Here is a 26,142-nt window from a genome sequence, read left to right as displayed (position 1 = left end):
AGAACTGGATCTCAGCCTTCACTCTCTCACTGTTTAACTAGAAAGTCTTGATTAAACCATTTAACTTAGCTGAGCCTCAAGTTTTCTTATCTATAAAGCAGGCATAGTTGCCTTATTTGATGTTTATGAAGATTAGAGAGAAAATTAAAAGTACCTGGTATACAGCTAGTGCTCAAGATGTTTATGAAAATAATAGCTACTTATAAAAGTAACAAAGACAGAGTAGTGAAACAGCTTCCTTTACTTCCCAGGAGTCCAAAGATGTGTTAGAATATTTCCATAGGGGTGCCAGGCTGCATAAGTCCGCAATCAACTCTGTTCCAGTGAATGGCATTGGTGACAGGCACTGGCAGGAGGGTGGGTCCAGGACACCAGCCCAACACTGACAGAGATCTGTGGTCTGTGGATCACCACATCACATACTTAGATTTCCACTTTCAGTCAACCTCCTGTATCCACTCACTCCGGCAAAACAGTAAGTGAGACACTGTTACACCTCAACAATTGAACAGCTGCCATGGGTGTGCTATTACGGGGGACAAAACCAAGATCCCTTCTCAGTATATGACTTTCCTTTTTGTGATTATTTTTTCTTTTCCTGGAAAATTGTAATGCATTTGGCAGACCCTAAGGACTCTGGAGACTGAGACTCCAAACGAGTTTATTAAAATGTGTGTCCTTCATAGTATTAAAATACTTGTGCAATTAAATAGTATTAAAATACTTGTGCAATTGCTTTCAGAATCTATAGCAAGTAATGATAACCACAATAATAATAGCAACTAAAATTTATGGAACATCTACATCCCTGGTACTGTGCCAAATACTTAACTATGATACCTTGTTTTATGTTTATAACAGTAGTATTGTTATTCCTACATGACAGAGTAACCTACTGCAGCCCTTAATAGTTAACTAGTTAACTAATATCGCAGAGCAAATATATACTGTATGTATATTACAGTATTTCACAGTGGAAAGAAAGACTCGAAGAAGCAGATAGATCTTCCACTGTGCTCCACGGAGGGGACACATATAGACACTGATTTGACAGCCCTCCTGAGGCCCCACATGGCTCTATGGAACTCAGAGTTGTCTGTTGGTGATCAGGTTAGACAAGGTCAGCTATATACTTTGTGGAACGCAGTACAAAATGAAAATGTAGGGTCCTTGCAGGGACAGAGAAATCAATCCTCCCTTCCGATGGCTGGCAGCCCCAACTCTCAGTGGATGGGTGACCCCTGCCATGGGATTGCCACATTTACACTGGGACATGGCTGGTATCTAAGGCAGGTGAACTTCTGCCAAGTCATCCATGAAACACAGCATGGTTTTGCCAGCCCAAGACAGAGAAGGCTGCTCCCTTTTCATTACCCTGAAATGCTGCGAGGCACATACCCACCCCTGACCTTCCCCATCCTGGAGAGGCAGCAAGGAGGTAGGACCAGGGACCACCTGTGAACTGAAGCTTCAACACTCCACTGTCCCATTGGACTTCACTTGCTAAACACAAATTCAAGGATAAAATTATTAAGAATTTTAAGATAGCAAGTGTACAGCAATGGACCCTAAGCACTGGCCTTCTGAATAGTGTGACTATATTGGTCCCACGCCCACAAAGCTGGCTCTGAGGCTAGGTCTCGGAGGTTATGGCTGCCCTAGATGGCCTCAGAGCTGTCCCTACGAGAGTAAACCTTTCTTTCTTTCTGAGTCTAATCAGCCAAATGAGAACCAATTTACCTTCTTATTACTACCGAATAGTTAACAAGTGAAAGTTCCAGCTCTTCATCCAGACATAAATAAGCATTTTGTCCACTTTGAAAACTTGTCCTTCAATTATTCTGATTCTTCTGTCTAGACAAAGGGGTGGAGTTGTCCACAGGTCGGAGGTCTCATTTTATCTGGCAGGATAATTGTTTTGTGCCAACCTGTTCCTTCTTTACCTCTTATCCTCTCAAAAAAACTGGCACACAGTTTGTAGAAAGGGAAAATCAGCAACAACCATCTGTTAAAGAGTGCCAGTCTTTGCATGGGGAAGGCATGGTTAATTTTTCACTAAGATTTAATCAGATTGGCCAACTGATTTAATATGCCTTCAGTCCCCTGCCTCTAACAAGAATACTTGAAAGTTGAAATTATTTTTCACAAAGTGGTCAAAAAACTCTAGAGGAAGATTGATTTTTACTAACTTTTGAAGCCAAGTTGAAGCCCTTGTGTTGCCAATGTGGTCTGGACATAATATGAGACACTGTGCAGTAGTCTGGGTAGAGGATAAAGTTGGAGAAAAAGAGAATCATAATCATTATTACAATGTTGCAGGCCATGGGAGCCACATCTCTGCTCAGGAGCACTCTGTGTGTCTGTTTTATCATGCAGGCAGTACAGCAATGTGTCACAGAGCTTAAGCCACCAAGGACACTTGAGAGATTGGGTGCAGCGATTCACAACTTGCAAACTTCTGAGACAAGAACACTGATACCTATGTCCAAGGTTTACTTCCAAAAGAGTCTCATTCATTGGTCTGGCATAGACCCTGGGCATCCAGAGTTTTTAAAAAATTACTCAGGTTGTTCTACTGTTCAGTCCGGCTTAAAAAACGCTGACTAATCTGAGCCTAGAGAAGTTAAATTATTTTTCCAAAGTTACACAGTTATTTAACAACATAGTTCTTGAACCCAGCCTCCTCAGGACTCCTGTCAGTTCTGTTTCTTCTCTGTTGTATACACCTAGCACAGGCTATATTAGATGTTTTGTTGGGAAATATATATGTGGGTAATTGAAAGGAAGCTAATTATTATGTTTCTAGCTATTGATAAGGAAACATCAATTTAGAATTATAAAGTCACTATTGTTTAATGAGGTTGATGAAACTGAAAAGCTGTGAGCAGGAAGGGGTCTTCATAAACTTACATCCTAAGTTCACAGAACCATTTTCTGTGCCTTTTCGAGTACTTTGTAGTGTTCAGTCCTCCATTCCCAGGCTTGACAAGCCCCCATAAAATCACAGTGGAACCAGCACTTGACAGAGAAAAATTGTGACACAGGAAGAAGACGTTCAAAGCTGACAGAACTGAAGGATTCTGACTTCCTGTTAAGTACCAAGCCACATCCTACCAAATTGCAAGCCCCAGAAAGCTATTCCCGAACAACCAGAAGACCCTGCAGTTCACTCAGATGCCCCATAAAGGTCAAAACATAGAGCCAAAGGGAGAAGATAATAAGAGGCAAAAGCTCTGGTTTAGGCATTATTTTACTGAAATGGAATCCAGGTAACTTTCTAGGACCCTTTACAGAGCCACAAGAAGATGGACCCATCAGGCAACATAGTATCATTTCTCAAAGACTCTTCTACATCTGGGGCTCATGCCTTACATTATTTAGGAAAGGAAGCAGTGTTGGACTTGATTACAGACAGAATCTTATTTTCTTACTAATCGTCTCTTCCAATTAATGCTGAGCTGACTTGTGGGCCAGGTAAATAAGTGTAACCTAATTAAGGACTTGTATTTAAACCTCTCAAGTCACCCACATAATTCTCTTTAGGTTTTCCCTTGCTATTTACGCTCCCTATTAAATTAGGTTGAGCCCCTTATTATAATCTTCGTATGATTTAGATAATTATTTCTAGCCCTCATTTTCACACTTAAAGCTGTAACTATAGAGCCTGCCAGAGGATGAAAGCCTTATTCTCTGGGCGTTGTGGGTGTGAGGTGAAAGGGAATGTGGGGATTTAAGGGGGAGATAACAGTCAGGGGGAGGCTGTCGGCAGCATGACATCTACAAGCTTATGCTCTTAATATCCTTTAGGATTGAATTTGAGATTTTAAAAATTGTCTATCTTTGCAATATGCAAATTTTATCTGGGAATCATCACTGATTGGCACACACCAAGTAGGAAATTAAATGAGTCCCCCTTCGCAAAACAAAATAGCTAATCAATAGGCTGTGGCTAACCAAGCAGCATTACATACACGGTAAGGTTTTGAGAGGTTTTGTAATTGTTCCATTGATTTTCAGTTTCTACCTTGTAATCTGAAGACCAGTGAACTGGCAGTACCTTTGGAAGGTTTTTCTGAAACTGAGAATAAAACTAGAATTTTTCAGTTATATTTCTGATCCTAATCATAGATCTATAGAGAAGGAAGAACCAATTCTCATCCAAGAAACCATCCTACTTTGCATCTGGAAAACGTTATGCTAAATAATTCTGGCAGAAAAGTCGTACACTACCTCCCATGACTAGTTCATATGCTTACTGGAGTTTTATATTATTTCTAAACCTTGAGTTGTGGCTTGTCAGCATCCATCCCCTGTAAGCACCTGGTATCTCACATTGAGACATTGCAAAAACAATATGGAATAAATTACAATAACACCTCCAATTCCAGAGTTTAGTGGGTCATCAAACTAGGGATTTGATGACAGTTAATGTGATTCTAAATATTTTCTAAGGATATTTTTTATCTATTAAACCATCATAAGCATTAAACTCTTGCTGCAAAGCACAAGGCCCCATGGACTTGGAAAGCTGTTATTAGCAAAATTGCCTTAGCAGTCTCAAGCGACACATTCTGTTCAGCCACAGCTTTAATTACAAGTGCCCATTTTAAAGGTACCTACAAAGAGTTAGGAAATGAAATGGTGCTTGTTACATTTCTCAAACAGAAAGGAAAATGGGGCAGATTTTCCACTAGAGGCTTGGAAGAAAGGCATTAAAAATATTGTTAGAATAGATTTAGCAATGATAGTTCCATTTTTCAGAACACTACGTAACAAAAACCAGGTGATCACTTCCAAGAATTAAAGATGGCCTTACAGTAGGAGGTGCACCTGTCATTTAATATTTCCAAGAGAGTAGCCAGATTCATTGTTCTGCAGTTCCTTTACATTTTCATTGAAACAGCTGGGCAAATTTACTTGGGTTAAAATTTAGCCCTAAAGAGGTGACTGATGAATTTTCAAAGGCAGATTGCTCTGCCAAAACTCAAATTGAGAATGCCAAAGGAAGATTGTTATTATTTTTTCTTAATGAAACAGCCCGTCTGTTCTATGCAGTGTGGCTGCTGCCCCACCCACCAACCAGCCTTTGCCTACTGTGGGTTTGATGAAGGGGAAAGGACTGTCTTGTTTGTGACACCAAATCAGTGCAGAGCGAAGCCATGATAAAGTTGAGTTCTGCTTTGATAGGCAATTAGTAACATTTCTAATCATGAAGCAGTCAGAGTGGCTTTAGTAAAAAATGCAATAAGTCACCTGCTAAGCAAAAAGACCTTTAGCACCAGGCAGAGCAAAAACTTGAGAGTTTTAGTTACTGAAGCCCTCTGCCATTTGAATGAAAGAAAATCTCTAGTTTTCTATTTATAGTCTCACAGAATGTCATGTCTAAATTTGTTGTTTGGAACTCAAAATACATTTTCTCATGAAAATCATGCTGATGTACTGGCCTCCAAGGTAACTAAGAATAGATCAAAAAGTACAATTTCAACTAGAACTAGCCTCTAGTTCATACAGAACATTCTTGAGATGTTATTCTGATTGTCATTAGCACATCACAGGGCCTTCCTGCTGCCAGGCAGTGATGCTAATGACAGAAAGAGAAGAGATACATAATTCCAGCCATGAGTAACTTATTTGAGCCCAGTTTATCTCTCGAAATGATAAATTGGGGAACTAAAGGCCATGGATAAAGAAAGGATTGGGTAGCCCAAACAGGTGCTTTTAGAAAGATAAACATCTGCACCAGTCACTCCCCAGATAACTCCGAGGTGAAAAACAAAAAGTTATTTTGAAAGGCATACTAAAGAGCTAAAGACAAGTTACTTGGACCTGTTATACCCAGAAGTCATATATAAAGTGAAAGTGACTTTCATTCAATTTGCATTTATTGGTTTTTCCGCCATACCTTGTATGTGCCACAATTTAATCCACACAGTGTCCTGTGAGGTCGTCAGGATCACCCCTGTTTAACAACAGAGGATGCTCAAATTGCCAAAGGACTTGCAATGCCACTATCTGACACTCAAGTGTCATGCTACTTATGTCTGAAAAATCTCTAAATGGGAGCACCACATCAGAGTAATGCTCAGGGGACAAAACTGAGCATGCTCATTAGGAAGACTTCTTGTTATTTGTAAGGTGAGCCCTTTGCAATTAATAGACTCACAAGTGACAGTCAAAATTGCTGATCTTGACAACCAAAATAGCTCCTAATTTCAAATCATATTGACTACTTAATAGGAATTGATTAATTGCTCTGGGCACGTCCATTTATGAGCGTGGAGCTGCTGACTCGGCACATGAGTGAACTGCTGTGTTGAAGCACCTGGAGAGCTTACAAAAGGAACTGATCTTTATGAGCAGAGGAATATCATTTGAAAATGAAAATCCTCAGATAATCTCAAAGTGTTTTATCCCTTGGTTTTAATTATCCTCTTATCTACAAAACCATGTACCTGTGTTGCTAAATGGTGACAACCGAAAATGAAAAAAGTAGCAAATTAATTCACTTATATGCTTTATTTATATCTTGCCTTTTATTCTTCAAGAGAAGGACACAATAAGTCACAAATAACGGGCAACATCCAAGGGCCAGAGCCACCCGTTGTTTGTGCTACTTGCATGATTCTAGATAATTAGGTGTGTTCTACAGTTAACCAAATGTTCCTTTGTGTAAGAATTAGTACTGGTCAAAAGAGGTTAGTTAATTGAGGATACTTTGAGTAGCTTGTCAATTGCTGCATTTTCTTATTTATTGTGGCCTTACTAATTCTTCCAGTACTTCCTAAATCTTCCTTTGGATTTCCATGTAAAATACTGAGAGCTCTTTCTTTGACCAAATAAAAAACACAAAACACATCATTTGGGATATTTGGTCTGGGGAAAAGTTATCATTCTTGCTGCTCATGTGGTACCTGGGGAGCTGGTTAGAAATGCAGAGGCCCAAGCCCTACCCCAGATGTATTGAATCAGAGCCTATATTTTTGACAAGGTCCCCAGGTAAGTTCTGTGCACATTAAAATTAGAGAAGCACAGCCCCCTCTAGAGCCGCCAGTGTTAACAGTAGCTTCAATAATGAATTAAAGGATTGTTGAATAACTAGCGCTGATATTCCAGTCACTCACCTTCCCTGGGTCTCTGTATACTCATTTGAAAAGCAAAAGAATGGAACAGATTCTTTTGAAGAGTCCCATGATTGCCAAGATATCTCTAAACTCTGTTTTCTTTCCAAGACAGTGACTACTTCATAGCCAGTGCTGAAAGGCTTACTAAAGAAAAAAAGACATGGTCAGGTCAAACACAGTCCCTCCCCTCAAAGCTCTTGCAACACAGGGAGATAAAATTGACACATGGGAAAAACAACCGGAAAAAAATATATATCACACTGGGTTTGATTAAGAGTTATATTGCATCAGCCTGAACTTGCATTCTCAGGAAAAGTCATGTTGGATGAAACAAAGGCCTTTGAAAGATGAGAATGCTTTCTGTAGATGAAAGGGGAGAGATTGCATTATCTAGGACTTGGAGGGGAGCAGCACTGGCCAAATGCAGGGAGAAGTGAGGAAAGCCTCAGAATTGGCAAGATTATGTCAAGTTATAGGGGATGCTGAGGGCAAGAATGGGGAGTTTCCATCTGATGGAAGAATTTTAATTGAGAAATAATGCGGTCCAAAAGGGATTGGAGAAAGAAATCTGCCTGTTGATGTCTCATAGAGAAGTCAGTAGGAGGCTGTTGCTGTAATTCAAATGGACATCCTAGTAAGAATACATTCTTAAAATGGCAACTGAAGAAATACAGAAAAGGAACTGGTTGAGAGCACTGTTTTGATAAGTGGACCATTAGAATTTGGAGACTGATTGGTCATAGGTAAAGGAAAAGGAGAAGTACAGAGAGACAGAGCCATTTACACCTTTGAGGTAAAGAGAAAGGGCCCTGGAGTCAGACCTGGGCTGTGAGCACTCCCATACTAGCATAGTGAACTTGAGAACATGATGGATTCTTTCTGTTCCCGTCGGTAAAATGTGGGGGAAACCAATATCCCTGTTGTTGGGAGGAGTATGTGAGAAGGTAAAAGTAGAACACGCAGCATGCATGTGCCTGGTACACAGTAAATACACAAGGTTCTTGTATTCCGGTTATTTTGTTGTTCTTGTTTTTCGGGATTTTTTTTCTCTCTTTTTTTTTTTTTTTTTTTGGAGATAGAGTCTCGCTCTTGTCACCCAGGCTGGAGGTGCAGTGGCGCAGTGGCGCAGTGGCGTGATCTCAGCTCACCGCAACCTCCACCTCCCGGGTTCAAGTGATTCTTCTGCCTCAGCCTCCCAAGTAGCTAGGATTACAGGTGCGTGCCACTGCACCCAGCGAATTTTTTGTATTTTTAGTAGAGATGGGGTTTCACCATGTTGGCCAGGCTGGTCTTGAACTCCTGACCTCAGGTAATCCACCTGCCTTGGCCTCCCAAAGTGCTAGGATTACAGGCATGAGTCACTGCGCCTGGCCGGAATTTTTTTTTCTTAGTAAAGTAATTGTGAGCAGAGAGAAAAATGTGAAGAGAGCCCACGAGTAGCGTGACCTCACCTACTGTCTCCTTTTCTTCATCTGTAAGATGGGGAGCTGGGATCAAGGGGATCTCTTAGGTCATTCATTCATTCACTCTCTTGATTGCTTACTAGCTGAGTAACAAACATTCTGTGATAATGAACACAGCTTTGTATGGGTTAGGCTACTTCAAAAGGAATTTCAACATATTCAGTAGTTCTATTGGTCTTTTCCAGTGAGCTGCCCACCTGATCAATAAGTAGACCCTTTACATTTCTTACTGTTATATTGTATGTATAACTATAGAAGTCCTAAAGTAAATTATTTATCAAGGGAGGCTTATTCCTAAAAATGCATTTATTTATTACCAATTAGTATGAATAATTGAACTCCATAATATGTCACTTAGCTAGTTAAGCTTGCTGAAATTATTACACAATATCCGTATTAATTTAGTATGAATTGTAATCTCCCTTCACACTATGTGAGTTAATAATGTATGCATATCTATTCCCAGGTACTAACTATGGCTCTGGATCTCACAGCATGTATGTGCCTGGTGCACAACAAATATACAAGGTTCTTGTATTCTGGTTATTTTGTTGTTCTTGTTTTTCGGGATTTTTTTTTTCTTTTTTTTTTGGAGACAGAGTCTCCCTCTTGTTGCCCAGGCTGGAGTGTAGTGGTGCTAGATGAAATGTATAGGTGCAGATCTACATGGAGAATTTTGGGGTTCCAAAAGCCACAATCATAACAACTCAGAAATGTTAGGAATTACTCTGTAGTCTTGCAAGGGGCAAATAATTTTAGGAGTATTTTTATACTTTAGATGCTTTTCTGTGTTTAAGAAACGTGTAATTTATATCTCACCTTAGGAGAACATAAGTCCACATTAAATTGGGGTTCTTTAAAGTGATACGTTAAAGTTGATAAATAAGAGAACAGTAACTTGAAAAGCAATTTCTTAATATGTCTCACACTAAAGCATTCTTGGTTTGCATAGTTTGGAAGCCTTGCAAGTCCCAGTTCTACTTTATTTTACTAAATAACCTGTTCTGGAATTAGTCAAAATGAAATAAATTCAATTCAGCAGAACCCCCAAATTTTAACTATTCAAGTCGCTAAACCACACTACTCAAGTAGCAGTGTACAGGCACAGAAAAAATGTTATTCTTTCATCTTTATCTTAAACCACTTTACTGAGGTATGATTGGCATGCAACAAGCTGAACATAATTAGTATATGCAGCTTGATGAGTTTGGAGGTAAGAACATACCTGGGAAATCAGCACAATCAAGGCCATAAACTTACCCAACACCTCCAAAGTATTCTTCTGCCCCTTTATTTATTTATTTATTTATTCTTTTCTTTGTTCTTTTATCTTATAGCATTCATTATAAATATTTCTCTTATAAAGAGACTCTCAATGAAGATTTTTAACAGAAACTTTTACTTAAGAAATTCCTCTGTTTGCGTCTGATGCTCCAGTACCCCCTCTTCTGCCTGAATGCTCCTTGTGTGGCACAAAAGTACACATTGGTGAAAATTTCTGTTGATAGATATCTGAAAGTTTTTGCCCTCTGCATGAGAGTTGGTGCACAAAAGATGCCATTTTTCATATTGCAAACTCTAGTCAAATTCTAGTGATATAATGTACTTAGCTAAAATTGTCAACATTTACTCTGTATTCTGGAATCATTTTTTGCCAGATAAATCAATATAGAAACAACGGTATTGGATGCCAACACTTTGGATTTCTGGCATATATGTTCGGGAAACTTTAGCTCTTTGGTATCTCTTGGTGATGTAGTTTATTTTATTAAGCTGCTTTCATATTCTGCGTGCTTTTGCCTCATGTTTCAGCTGAATATATTTCAAATATACTTTAACGAAAGAATAGAGAAACAATTTTTGAGGCTTTGAAACAATGGGGTTTTCCAGACCCAAAAGTATGGCAATAAATTGTCATCTCCTGGATAATCTTATTTATAAATCGAAAAGCATATGTTTGTATGATTACATGCAGGCATATTCATTTTGTGGTTATGCAACTTCAACATTCATACTTAAATTCCAGAATTAATAATTTTCCCTTCTTTCCCACACAACATAGGCTTTAGAATGCCATAATTCTAATTGTTACCATTCATTTATATGCTGTATTGTCCAGTGCTTTAGTTCTATCACTTTGCACTGTAAATTAGGTGTTATTTTATATTATATACCCAATACTTTTTAAGATTTACCTTATATTAACTAATATCTTAGTTTATCTTCCTACCTTACAACCCAGATCATCCATTTTGGATCACGTAAGTCCTGCTTCCTATATATATTTTAAAACTTCCTTCAGGCCAGGTGTGGTGGCTCATGCCTGTAATCCCATCACTTTGAGAGGCCAAGGCAGGCAGATCACAAGATCGGGAGTTCAAGACCAGCCTAGCCAAGATGATGAAACCCCGTCTCTAATAAAAATACAAAAAAAAATTAGCTGGGCCTGGTGGTGGGCATCTGTAATCCCAGCTACTTGGGAGGCTGAGGCAGGAGAATCGCTTGAACCCAGGAGGCAGAGGTTGCAGTAAGTCGAGATCATGCCATTGTGTTCCAGCCCAGGCAACGGTGCAAGACTATCTCAAAACAAACAAACAAAAACAACAACTAAAACAACTTCCTTCAGTGAAGGTGCCTAGAAGTAAACTCTGTCAGTTTTGGCAGTATGAAAATATCTATAATCTGCTCTCATTTTTAAAAGATAGTTTTGCTGAATGTAGAATTCTAGACTGACAGGTAATTTCTTTTGACACGTGGAAGGTTTTGGCTTCAGGTGTCTATTGTTGCTGTTGAGGAGTAGGTCTTCAGTCTAATGACTATTCTTTGTACATGATCTGTCTTTATTTCCAGCTACTTCTGAGGAATTTCCCCTCCCTTCGGTGTTATGTGTGATGTGTATGTAAGTGAGGTTTCTTTTCATTTATCCTGCTTAGAATTCACTGAACTTTCTGCATCTTAGAATTGGTGTCTTTCTATAATTCCGAGGAATACTCAGCCAATATTTCTTCCAATATTGCCTCCTCCCCATCATCTCCTTTACTTCTATCTATAATTCTGATTATCTCCTCCAAGCTCCTTTATTTTCCTTTCATATTTTCAAATCCTTTGTTTTCCTGACTGCATCTCATTTATCTTCTGGATCTATTATCATTATATCTAATATTTAATTTAACTTATCCATTTTAATTTTCATTTAATTATTACATTTTAATTACTAGAAGTTCTGTTTGGTTCTTTTCAGATATATATATATGTATGTATATGTCATTTTTTAGTTTCTTGCTCCTGACTCTTATACTCAATCATCTCATTTATGCTTTTTAACATATTAACAGTTATTTTATAGCCTGTATCTGATCATTTCAATGACTTTGAGGATCTTATTTTGGTGCCTGTTTTTCCTGTTGGTTCTCATTCATGCTGCCTTATTTCCTGTATAATTTATTTTATGATTTTACTATGAAATACTTATTTCCCCATGAGAATTATTTCAGGCATGGATTGATGACACATTCTTCCACAGAGAATCTGCATTTACTTCTACCAGTTATCTGGAACCATCGTCCAGCCAGAACTATTTAACATTAAACACTGCTCGGCAATTCTTAAACCACACTGATAATGTGAATACAGACAAGGCCTGGGTGCGGGCCTGACTGTGTTTAAAAATAATCAGAGGGGAAATTTTTTCCTCATCCACCTAGAGTCAAGGTTGAGGTAGGCAAGTTTTCTTGCCATTTTCTTCTGTACATCAGACTTATTTAATTTTTTTCTTTCTTATACTTAAGGATGAGCCCTTTGAAGTATACCAGCTCTATGTAGGATCCCATATTAAATTCTTCCATAAAATCACTCAGTTCCCCACTGCATGCAACCATTAAATCAGATGCTCTAGGTCTTCCAGGGTTTAGGAAAGACACTCAGGGTCAAATCCTGCTTTGGTACTCCCTAATCTCCTGAGGTTCTAAACTGCTTCTTTGTTTAGGAGTCTCAATAATTCTTTTTTTCATGCCAGCTCAGAAACCTATTTCAAAGGACTTTCTATATTTGCCCAGTTTTTCAGTTGTTTCCAGCTAGAAATTGAAGTTTTTACATAATTACATTGAGACTTAAATGAGTATCTATATATATGGTTATATACATATTTATTACTGCATGTATTTATAGTATTTCATTTATATAGACTTATTATAACTTTATTTCCAGTTGCATCTGGTAACACCTTGATATTTGCTATACACCCAAATTTTCAACTATTCTTCAAGAATAGTTGTCCTGCCTTTTGTTACTTGTCTTCTTTAAAAGATACAGAAACACTACATTTGGTATGCAGTTGTTATAGCTATAAATAAATGTAATTCACTATTACGTTATTTTAAAATTCTCATTACATTATGTACAATTGTAGAATCTTTCATATCCTCTTAAAATAATAGGGTCACAGAAATAATAATATGTGCATCTAGTTAATATAAAGAGATATGAAAAATATTAGAAACATTTGAACTGTTGTACACATGCAAAGGGTGGTGAAATATAAACATGATTTCCTTTGAGCGAAGAACTCGGTCTGGGAAAAGTTATGCTTGCACAGCATTTTAGAGAATCTAATAATTTCAAAATGAATTATAATTTCAAGAAAGCCTTTAAAAGTACGAACTCTGTCTAATGAAGGCTCTTTTGATAAAGCAAGTGATCACCCCTTTTCAAAAAATCTGATTTTATATGAGGCATTTTTGTCACATAACTACACATATAATTGCAATCAGTAAAGATAACCAGCCTCAGCCAGTCCTGCCTTGTCTCCCTAATTGATGTCGTTTCTTCTTCCAGTATGTGCGAGTATCTTTTGATACAAAACCTGATCTCCTCTTACACCTGATGACCAAGGAATGGCAGTTGGAGCTTCCCAAGCTTCTCATCTCTGTCCATGGGGGCCTGCAGAACTTTGAACTCCAGCCAAAACTCAAGCAAGTCTTTGGGAAAGGGCTCATCAAAGCAGCTATGACAACTGGAGCGTGGATATTCACTGGAGGGGTTAACACAGGTAATTGCAAGTGGAACAGAGAAAGTCAACATAGGCCATGGGAATGTCATGCCTGATGTAATTTTCTGCTAAGGTTAATTATCTCTATATCATGCCACTTCATCCCTACCCATGGGTCCATAGTTGCTGGTTATCGCTCCCTCCTTTATCTAAATGAGAACTGTAAAGTTATTTCTTAACCAAGAAGAATTACTGAAACATAAGAAACGGGTTGGGATATTTAATAGTTGACTATACAGAATTCATAAACATGACTAATGGAATTTCACAGGATATTTTTAAACAGCTCAAATTGCCAATAATTCTTTAAGGAATGACTTCTGCTTTAAATTGGAAGCCCTACCTCTGTCCTTTACACAATTTCAAGTTTGGTACCAAATAGCTTTAATTTTTGCAAAATGACGTTTCCATCTGGGACATAAAGGCGAAGTCTAGGGCATTACGTGTTTATTGTTTAAAATATTTTATTAACTCCTCACTGTGCCAACAGAAGACACATCTCACTCTGAATTCCAAAGAAGTTTTCCTTCCTGCCATCTATATTGTGATATAGATGCATTCTCAAATCAGTTCTTACTGGCCCACCTCTAGTTAAGTGCTTATTTACAGAACATTTTTAATGTGCACCAGATAATGGAATGGATGCCTGTAAATGTTTTTGGCATACTTCCCCAGCCTGAAGTTTGAAGTTCCAATTGGAAATGCAGAGGTAATGTTGCAATAAGTTAGGCAAACTTATGACAAGCCCCAAATCTGTACATGTGGATACATTCGTAGTTAATGGAATATTCTAAACATAACTCTGGACCAGTTAGTTTTAAATAACATGTTATCTCGGGCCAGGTGTGGTGGCTCATGCCTGTAATCCCAGCTCTTTGGGAGGCCAAGGCAGGGGGATCACCTGAGGTCAGGAGTTCGAGACCAGCATGGCCAACATGGTGAAACCCTGTCTCTACTAAGAATGCAAAAATTAGCCCGGTGCGGTGGTGGACACCTTTAGTCCCAGCTACTCAGGAGGCTGAACCAGGAGAATTGCTTGAACCTAGGAGGTGGAAGTTGCAGTGAGCCAAGATCATGCCACCACACTCCAGCCTGGGCAACAAGAGCAAAACTCTGTCTCAAAAAATAAAAATAACACGTTATCTTAATGTTGTTTAATTTTACATTTGTAGTTTGGATGCTGTTTAAGACCTACACTGAGAATTCTCTTAAATACCTAGAATTTGTGAACATTCTGCACACAGCTACGTAAAGATATTTCAGCAATGAAGTCTGCAGACTGCTCATGTTCAATGTTGTTATGTGAAATTCTGACTCAGCCCATACACTGACATGATCTTAGAATGACCTGCTTAGCTCTTTACTCCTTATCCTGAGTAATCAAATATCTACAGAGCAATTTTTCTTTCAATGACTGTTCAGGTTTTGGGCTCCACGTTTCCCTCTCAACTAAGCAGTCCTCATTGGCTTGTGGTTATTGTCTATTGCATTCCTGTCACATAGAGACCAACTCAAAGGGTTCTACAGGTTCAAAAGAAAGTCTTACCAATGCTCTATTTCTAAGAACTTGGAATATTGTTTATTGTTTTTATTCTTTTATAAAATGCATTAAATATCAAAAGAAGAATTTATAGCCTACATGCTACAAACCCAAGAGTTCATCTCTGCCTCACTCCAGGCTTAGTGTTCAATCCAATACCCAAAGTGAGGTTCTTAACGATAAAATGTTAAAGTTAGGTAAGAGGTATTGATAGAATTGTGCAGACAGATGAGCATACCATAAAGTTAAACTTCTTGTCCAGGGCTGGCCCTGAAAGGAGTTTTGTATTGGGAACAATTGGAAACAATTTAATATCAATATTCACAGCCTTATTTTGGGGAGTTTTGTTTTGTTGTTTTTTGGTTCTGGTCTGTTTTTTGTTTGTTTGTTTGTTTGTTTGTTTGTTTTACCAGTTCTCTCACTCAGAAGATTCATAGATAAGATAATAAGTGAAAATGATATTCTTTCCAACACTCTTGAATAGCTCAACATGATTAATGGCCATTTACACCGTTTTGTTATTTGCTTTTTAAACAATGATTCTTTCTGTTTCATTTTATGAATATTTCAGTATTGAGTTACTTAAATACACATGTCTTTTCCCATGATTAAATTGCCTGGCGTGTTTCATGTGTTTAGTTAGTTTAGTGCACAGTGTCTGAGCCCTTCCTCTAGGCTAGCCCCTGAGGTGTAGGAAGATGAATAAGGCACTGATCCTCCAACTTCCCTCTCAAACAGTTTTACTGTTAGAAGAGACATCTTCACATATAATTATGAATCACTGCAGAACATGTTAAGTGACATACTGAGCTATTCAAAATTGACAAACTGCAATATGTTCAAATGGAGAAGAAATCAAATCCAACTCAACATTCATATAGGAAATGGCACTAGGTATAAATTTTTCTGGAGAAATGGGTGGAATTTTGATAAGCAGAAACATCTTTTCTTAGAGGATATATCTTATACATCTTCCTATAAAAATGATCATTTGAGAGGGAGGTTAAGAGAATTAGAAATTGCGTCTTCTTTAAATGGTTTTTAAAAAGGTAAGAGTTATGCTGCCTAACATCTTGTAAACTGAATTTTCTCACCCTTAACTATGATGGGGGAGGTCATTTTAACAGAAGAGGAAAATAATTAGAATGATGAAGATTAAAAGGTGTGTCTATATATTTTAACATAAATTTTCCACAGAATAATCCAACATTGTCTTTACGAGTAGGTTCTCATAAAGGTTAACAAAATCTCAAACTAAATAGCTCATGTCTTTGAATGAATTTAACTCATATACAGACTGTGGTGTAGATTTAACATACCATTATACATGGTGCTTTTAACATGACACAGTCAAGCTGTTGGTTCCTAATCATACTAACAAATTATTATGCTTATAAGAAAAAGAGTTTCTAGTTTAAAAAATTGTATTTATTATTTTTATAGACATTGGATGCTTTTTGTTTTTTCATATAAATTGGAGTAAGAAAGGCAATGCTAGAATCCATATACAAATCCAGCCAATGCATCTGGCATTACAGCCATGAGTTTATGTTTCCTCCTAAATACAAGTGGTTTGTATAGAAATGTGTCAAAATTTTATATTCAATTTATTTAACCTGGGGAGAAACCATTACCACAGTTTTCTTTAGAATGATGGAAAGGTATTTGCTTTAAAAGACAAAATCAATGCTTCTCTCTCTCTCTTTTTTTTTTTTTAGGTGTTATTCGTCATGTTGGAGACGCCTTGAAGGATCATGCATCTAAGTCTCGAGGAAAGATATGCACCATAGGTATTGCCCCCTGGGGAATTGTGGAAAATCAGGAGGACCTCATTGGAAGAGATGTAAGTCCTGAGTGCTGTCGCTTTCCATGACTTCTCCTAGAGGGGATATCAGAAAAGTATAATAAAATTAGTATTCAAAATGTGCATATTATAGTATTCTTTTGGTCCCTACTCACTAAAATGAAACTATGTTAAGGAACGGTTTCTTGGGCAAATATTTATTTTCTAAAACCTCTAGGCAAACTTCAGGTCAATTCTTATGATCAAGAAAGGTCCAAAGTAAGACTTACCACCTACCCCCTCTCTGCTTAAATCAAGCAGTGGTCTTTCTTCACCCATCAAATCCTGCAATTACTCTTGGTATAGTGATATTAAGATTAATTAACACCACTTAATATATGGCAACATGAACTCATTGACAGATATACTAAACATGGACTCTCTGCACCCCAGGGCTCTAGCATCTTCATAATTTGAGTATCTTTCACCTAGCTCCTGAGAGTTGCAGAGAGAGATTGTTTTCATTTCAAAGTACCATGAGGTCTATCTGAACCACAAAAAATTTTTTAAAAAGTGGCTAAGAATTAATTGGTCTTAAAATACTTCTTCTATTATGCAATACAATGCAAACATCTCATTTTAATCCAACACAATATATGCAATTTTTAAAAATGCAGTGCAAAATACTTTGAATTAAAAAATAAATGTCATCATAGGGCTCACTGTCCTGCCCTTTGCAAATCTTAAAATGTGTAGTATGAGTTACCAATGGCAATGCAGGCATTTAAAAAAGGAGGTAGGATCCATTTGACCCTGAGCAGAGATATTTTCCCCAGGGGCTTGCATTTCTCCTGAAAATTTATCTAAATGGGACAGGCTGTGATGCATTTGAATCGCAGACACTTTCATCTCAGTTTTAAATAAAACATATGTTTCAAAAAAACTAAATGTCATGAAACACAAGCAGTAAACAAACTCTGTTGGCCTTAAAAAATATCTTTATGGAGTACAAATGCAGATGTCTTATGTATATATACTGCATAGTGATTAAATCTAGGCTTTTAGTGTACCCATCACCTGAATAGTGAACATCATACCCAACAGGTGATTTTTCAGCCCTCACCCCTCCCACCTTTTGTAGTGTCCAATGTCCATATTCCACTCTGTATGTCCATGTGTGCCTAGTATTTAGCCCCCACTTACAAGTGAGAACATGCAGTATTTGACTTTTTTTCTGTGTTATTTTACTTAGGAAAATGTCCTCCAATTCCATCCATGTTGCTGCAAAAGACATGATTTCACTCTCTGTTATGACTGGCCAGTATCCCACCACATATATATATATATATGGTAGGATATATATATATACAGTGGGATATATCTATATCTATATCTATATATGTATATATATGGTGGGATATATATATATATAGTGGGATATATATATGTGTCATATATATATAGCGATATATATATATAGTGGGATATATATATATAGTGGGATATATATATATATAGTGGGATATATATATAAAATATATAGTGGGATATATATTATATATATATATAATATATAGTGGGATATATATTATATATATATATAAAATATATAGTGGGATATATATTATATATATATATATATATAAAAAATATATATCTCCAGTCCTCCATTGATGGACACGTAGGTTGATTCCGTATTTTTGCCATTGTTGATTGTGCTGCAATAAATATATAAGTTCAGGTGTCTTTTTTATATAATGATTATTTTCCTTAATAAAAAACACTTTAAATCTATTAGAACCTTTATTTTAAGTGATAACAAGTGTCCACATCAATGATATCAGATTCCATGTATAAATGCTAATTTATCCAGGATACATAGGATAAGGAATGAGATATCAGTTTCATTACTGTTAATATTCTCTTAATTAAAATTTATTGGCTGTTTCATATTACATACAAATTGAATATCTCAGCAACAATTTCCGAAGGGTTATATAGGCAGACCTGACTGGAAAAGTAAGTGTTACTAATTTCTTCAAAGTATCTGAGGCTAGTCTTTCATGTAATATATTTGGGGTAATACTTAGATTCCAAATTGGCCTTTGATTGTATGTTGATTTTGCACTAGAACAAATATATGTCTTAAAGAATTAGAATATGCCAAAATGCTTTCAGCACCAAAATCATTTCAGCACCAAAATCATTTAATAATGCATATTGATACATAAATTAATTATTTAAAATGTGTTGATTCAAAAGTCATTTTGAAATGTTCATAGCTTCAGGATCTCTCTTGTAAACTCAAATTATTATTTTTCAATTTGAAGGGGGACAGTACTTTGAACTTCCTCATTCAGATGAACTATGAATAAATGGCAGTTGATTATTTATTTATGCAAGATAGAGTAACTAAATAATTTCCTTAGTTGCCTAAGTGTTTGCAGAGAATGCTGGCCTACTGGCTCTTTGTATTATTTTGTTTGTTAATCTTATAAATTTTATAAGATTGCAGAAAGACAGTAATTCTATTACATTTACTTACCTGTTGAATTGGAAGAATCACTTCTGATTCTTCTACCTCCCATTCCAACTTTTTCTCTGACTTCACCTTCTCCCTTCGCTCCTCATTTTTTTTCTTCTTTTGTTTCTCCCCAGTCTTCTTCTTGGTTGTATGCAACTAGAAACTTATGCATTCCAATGGGACTTACTGACATTGTCTGCCTTCCCAACTGAACATAGTCTTGATCCTAGCACAGAGGGCAGAAAAATGTTCAGTAAATGTGTGCATCCATCATCCCTGTTCCTGAGGGTCTCGTAAAGGCAAACCACAGCTCACAAAGAACCAGGTGGACCATGGGAGAGACTCTTGCAAAAAAGGAAATGAAAGTGGCAGGTTATAGAGAACACAGGAAAGACAGTTGTATTTTACTTTTTCCGTAAATCTTTCACAGGGATCTACTGAATTTTGACCACTCTGTTACCTTCTTCCCTTAAAACTGGGGAACTAGAATATACCTAGGATTTCTCAGGCTCTTGTGTGAGAATAGAGTTAGTTTTTCAAGTTATAAATTATTTGGAGTGAAAGTACTATTTTTGGTGTACAGGATTTATGACATAGTTTGAGATAAATTTTTGTATGTGTTCACTATTCCAATATGATAGCTAAAAGGTAAAGTAATATGATGTTAGGTTGCCAGTAAAAGAGGTGTTTGAATAAAACAGTGGTGGTCACTAGTGAAGATTCCCCTCAAAATTATCAAATTAAAAATATTATCTGGTAAGCTTCTTACACAGTCGCAACTCTTTTCTCAGCTAGCTTAATGTACTGCCATCTGTCCTTTTTCTTCCGTTTTACATAATCAAAATCACATGTAATAAACATCAAAAAATAAACCTTTTAGCATCAGACATCAGGTAGCAGAGAAAAACAAAACAATGTATTATTAAAAATCTTTACCACTTCAGAATTCTATCAAAATGCAATCATTTGAAAAAATAGAATAGCTGCATCTTTGGTCAAGTCTGTTTATACTCCAGAATAATATTGAAGAGGTACGAAATAAATGTCAAGGGAAATCTGGGAAATGTATTGGAAATAAATCCAAGGATAAAAGAAAGGCTCCATTCCTTATGCCTGATATCTTGTTGCAGTAAATTTATTTCCAAACTGATGGAAAATATAAATTATTTTATTTTTGTGGGGTTGGCTCTCAGATGAGAAGCTTCACTTTTAGAGGCTGAACATTCAAGTACTACTAGAATTATTTTATTTATTGATAGAAGCAGTGAGTGCAGCAATTGCTATTCATCTTAATCCCTTTAGGATGGCACTAGCGAGGCAAATACTAATCCTAAAGATAAAGAAGAAAACTTACTTGTCCTTGAGTGTGTTTCTAGATATTCTGGAACATTCACCTCCCTTCAGGTCTCATCTCATAGCTGGGCTTCAAGTTACTTAAGTGTAGAGCATTTGTCTTTGGATTCTCAGAACCCAACTTAGAGACTCACATTCAGTAGGTGCTCAGTAAATATTGATGAAGATGGATTGGGCATGATAAAATTCAAGCTACAGGGAAAATAAGTATTATGGAACAGATAATGATAAATCTTACCTACTTCACAACTTTATCACAACTTCATCTCTAATCCTACCCCCCGAGCTGCATCACATGATTGTGACTACAGTGGGGACATTTTTTAACCAAGCATCTGGATGTAAAACTGTTTTCTTAGATAGCAACTCAAGGTGGAAGGTGGAAGGTGAGGGAGCGGCCTGTTGGGTGTGGAGGTAAAACTGTGGGATGGAAACAGGCCTTTCTCTAAAGCTTTTGAAAGGTGTGTGATCTACCCATCTGAGGGATAGCACTCACCTTGATGTTTTAAATTTAAATATTATCCACTCTGTTTAACCAAGCCCTTCTTTTCTCAGTTAATAGATCAAACAACAGATTTTGGTGTGGAATAAGGCTATGAATACTGAGATGGTAATCATTTTATCCCCTTCCACTTAGGCCTGAAAACATATACTGTTTCAGTTATTGAGGTTGACTCCACCTCTGTGGTTTCTCCATATTATTTCTACCCTCCCTCTCCTCTATTACTATCCGTAATCCTACACTTCAAATTTAGCTCAAGGCTCACTTCCACCAGGACATCTTTCCTGACTAACTTCACCCTTAACGTCATATCCCTGATTGTAATGTTACCACAGCTGTCTTTTTCCTCCCCAGCTGTCTTAGTCTTTTCAGGTTTCTATAACAAAATGCCACAGACCAGGGGGCTTATAAACAATAGAAATTTATTTTTCCACAATTCAGGAGGCTGGACAGCACCTTCCTGCTGTGTCTTCACATGGTAGAAAGAGATAGGGATCTCTCTGGGGTCTCTTTTATAAGGCCCTAATCCCATTCATAGGGCCCCACCCTCATGACCTGATCACCTCCAAAGGTCCCCTCTCCTCGCTATCGCCTTGGAAGTTTGAATTTCAACATATAAATTTAGGGGAAGAAGGGACATAAACATTCAGTCCATTGTACCAACTTAATTAAAAACTCCCCAAAATGAGGACTGAATTGTTTATTTCTTGTTAACCCTTAATGTCATAGTTTGTATGAACATGACATATTGACATGCCACTTAAACTCTGTAAGATTTGGTTTCTTCATCTCTATAAAAACACTTGCTCTGCCTGTCTTCATACAACTTCTATGAGCATAATCACAATAATAGTAATTATAATTTATTGAGCTCTTATTTGACTATGCTCTGTGATTGCATATATTAGCTTTACAAGGTATGTATTATACCGCCTTTACAGTTGAGTAAACAAGGATCAAAACCGAGATCCAACTGTCTCTAATGCCCATTTTCTTAAATATATGTATGTCAAGTAAGATGTTAGAAAATATTCAATGATAGTGTGTCTTTATTGTTGGTTGAGATATTGGCACGTATCTGTGACTGTAAACCGAACTCAGAGATAGACTCGATGCATGGCCGGAGCCCCTTTCTTCGTCCCTAGAGAATCTTGACCTGGATAGAGGATTCTGAAAGTATCACCAGTATAAAGTCAAGAAGGAACTTCCAGTGAAATATAATTTTCATATGACACAGTTTGAATTTGGATTTCCTACTTTAGAAAACAATCTGACCAGATTTGTGTCAGGTGAATGAAGAGTTTCTGAAGCCTTGATTGTTTGTCTTCTCTGAAATCTAGATTAATAAGACACATAACAATTTAAAAATCCAGACATAATCAAAAGACAAAGCACTTTCCATTTTAACTTGAGGATGGAAATTGTGTTTGGGTAGATTTACAACACATCATCTTGTGTGGTTATTAAATTATCTTCACATTCAATGATGTCTTCTATTTTCCCTAAACTATAGATTTATTTCTCCAAGTTTTATAGCCTGTAAGGGTTCTTACGTTTAATTGGAAAGTGCTCTTTTGATGCCATCTTTATGTTTCAAGCCAGGAAACATCAAGTTCAATAACACAATTGATGGCTAATTTAATGTAGTTATCAAGTCAGTACATTTGTTACTTATTTCTGAGGCAAGCCAAATATGACTTCATATTATAAGCTCAGAAAACTTCCCAGGAGTGGCCCTGGCATGGAGTTGATTGGATTTTTATGATTAGGTTAGATAAGATGTATCTGGGGATGTGTGAGGAAAAGGTCGGAGACAAGGACACCCGCCCAAATCTGTTATAATTATACCAGACAGAGCCAATGCTTGCTGAGCCTGGACCACACTCAGGTTTGGAGCTAACTGCCTTAGTCACATTCACTTACGTGGGAAATGCGGTTCTAGAGAGAACAATGATGAGTTTGGATCTGGGCATGTTGATTTTGACTTTCCTTTGAGATATCTACCTATATGAAAATATCTGGCAGGCCAGTGAGTATGTGAGATAGAAGTTTAGAAGCACGATCTGGCTACACACTTAGATTTGGAAGTCATCTCATACAGATGGCAATTAAAGTCATTATGGTGGATGGGAGACGATACAGACAGATGAGGAGAAGGACAGCCTACCCCGGGATCCTCATAGTCTCCAGCTTTTAATGGATGAGCAGAGGACAAGCAGCCTGCAAAGGAGACCAAAGCAATGTCTGAGAGGTAGAAGCAAAGTCAGAGGGAGTCATGCAAGCCAAAAGAAGAGTGTGCTTCTGAAGGGGAGTGTGAAGTACAATGCCAAGTTCTATCAAGAGGCTAAGGAAGGCAGAGACCTGGAAGTGCCCATCCATTTCATCAAGATGGATATCACTGGCATTACTGGTCAAAGCTGTTTCAGAAGAATGGTGACAAGGCAGCACTCTTCAATGGGTTCAGGAGGGAGAAGTGGAGAAGCAGAATTGGCAGAGACCTCTTAGAGGTTTTGGCTGTGACGGGGAGAGATCCAGGTAGCCAAAGGGAGCCACAGAGTGAGGGAATTTTTCCTTTAAGGTGGGGGAGACTGGAGTTTGTTTATGTGCCGATAGCAGAAAGGGACATAGGGACAGAGAGGTGATAAGTGATGAATAACTCCTAGAAGGGCCATGAGGTGATGGGGCCCAGAGCTAAGGAGGAAAGATCCAACTGCGGGTACACTTGTCACTGAAGGAGAATGGGAGAGAGTATACATGTGGAAGATTGGTGTCAAGATGTTGAAGGAGTTTTAACCTGGAGGTTTATCATTTATTACTGAAATAATAATAATAGCCCCAACAACTACTAAAATAATATTCACATTTCTGTAGAGCTTACTGTCAGCACCCTTCTAAGCACTTTCACATAGATAAACTCGTTTAATTCTCACAGTGGCATTCAGAAGTCATCATTTTTAGCATTACTATCATCTTTATCATCTTCCCAATGTTCTATAACTGGTGATGGATGTTTCTGGGATGTAAACCTAAGCCACCTAGCTCCCTAGACCATATTCTTAGCCATTATCCTTTGCAGTATAGAAACCAATACTGCTTCTCTATATTAATAACAGCTCTTATTTACTTGAGATCATATTTTCATTGTTCTATGAGTTTTCTATCTCAGTTAATCCTTATAAAACTTCAATGGGGTGATTATTATTATTCTCTATGTACATATGGAGACAATGAGACACAGAGGATAAATAACTTGCTTAGGGTCACCCAACTGGCAAGCGTGTAGGAGCAGGAGTTGGATCACCAGCCACATGGAGAAGGGATGGTATTCGGGTCAGAGGTGTGAAGAGAGTGAGTGGAGGATGTTACTCACCCCAGTGGAACAGAAACCAGAACTGATTAGAGCCCAGGGAAGGAATGCCAGGCAGAGGACTCAGGGTGGCAAGGGGGTGGGGACTAGAGGTTATGAAACTATGATGCATCAACCAGTTTAGAATAAAGGGGAGAAGACACATTTTGAAGCCTTAAAGAAGCAAGAAGATAATAATGATAATATTAATACACTATTATGTTAGCTATTGTTACGTTAAAAAAAAGTACCTCAAAAGTAATGGCTTTGTATTAGTATATTCTTGCATTGCTATAAAGGAATACCTGAGTCTGGGTAGTTTATAAAGAAAAGAGGTTTATTTGTCTCAGGGTTCTGCAGACTGTAAGAGAAACATGATGCCTGCATCTGCCCCTAGTGAAGGTCTCAGGAAGCTTCCACTTATGGCAGAAGGCAAAGGGGGAGCTGGCACACCACATAACGAGAGAGGCAGCAAGAGAAATGCCAGGCTCTTTTAAACGAAGAGCTCTCATGTGCACTGACAGAGCAAGAGCTCCCTAATGACTGTGGGGAGGGCACCAAGTCATTCATGAAGGATCTACCCCCATGACCCAGACACTTCCCACCAAGCCTCACCTCTAACATTGGGGTTTATATTTCAACATGAGATTTCGGGGAGACAAGCACTCAAACTATATCAGGCTTAAACAACAAACATTGATGATCTCATAGTTTCTGAGGGCCAGGAATGTATGAGTGGCTTGTCTGAGTGGTTCTGGCCTGGGATCTCTCTTGAGGTCACAGCCAGGATGGCAGTTGGGGCTGCACCATTTGAGGGTTTGGATCTAGCTGTAGTATCCTCCTCCAAAATGACTTATTCAGGAGTTCCTTGCCATGTGGACCTCTCTCCAGGGCTGCTTCATCATCTTCACACATGCCACTGGCTTCCCCCAGAGTAAGTAACGTGAGAGAGAGCTAAGAGAAACCCTTTTATAGCCCAGTTTTGGAAGCCACACACTATCACTTCTGTTTTATTCTGTCCCTTAGAAGTGAGTCACTGAGTCCAACCTAGACTAGGAAAGAGTTTCAAAGAATTGCTGGAGATATTTTTTAATCACCCCACTCATACATGGTGATTTCTAAAGGAAGTAACCTCCTTTCAGAACTCAAGAGCCTTTTCCCACTGCCAGTAGGTTCTGTAGCTGAATGGTGAAGGGTTCCCCTCAGGACTGGGCAAAGGGAGCAAGTCCATTTGTGTGGAAAGCATGAAATGAGGACTGTGCTGCTCTGCAGTGTGCAACTTAAGGGACACATTTTCAAAGTGCTGCAGAAAGACATAATTGTTCCACCCATGGATTTCAGTGGGATTCACACTGCTAATGTATCTGGGCACTCTTTGGAAATGGATCCCTGGGTTTGCTGGTCTCTTGTTTGAATTGCCGAGCTGAAAGGCGGCATCTAGGTTTCAACAGGACCCTGCTCTA

At 37.8% G+C, this 26,142-nt stretch overlaps 1 protein-coding gene across 19 annotated transcripts in view; it reads left to right on the top strand.

Moving 5' to 3' along the window:
• Positions 1-26,142, top strand: part of TRPM3 (transient receptor potential cation channel subfamily M member 3) — a 904,985-nt gene that overhangs the window by 590,556 nt on the left and 288,287 nt on the right. For all 19 annotated transcript variants that reach the window (XM_054501730.1, XM_054501720.1, XM_054501728.1 and 16 more), the window contains exons 4-5: positions 13,418-13,631; positions 16,890-17,014. In XM_054501730.1, the coding sequence (XP_054357705.1) occupies positions 13,418-13,631; positions 16,890-17,014 (339 nt within the window). The remainder of the gene's footprint in view (positions 1-13,417; positions 13,632-16,889; positions 17,015-26,142) is intronic.

Source organism: Pongo pygmaeus, chromosome 13, assembly GCF_028885625.2.
Source record: "Pongo pygmaeus isolate AG05252 chromosome 13, NHGRI_mPonPyg2-v2.0_pri, whole genome shotgun sequence".
In the NCBI taxonomy this organism is placed as follows: Eukaryota; Metazoa; Chordata; class Mammalia; order Primates; family Hominidae; genus Pongo; species Pongo pygmaeus.
This window is presented reverse-complemented; position numbering and strand designations above follow the sequence as displayed.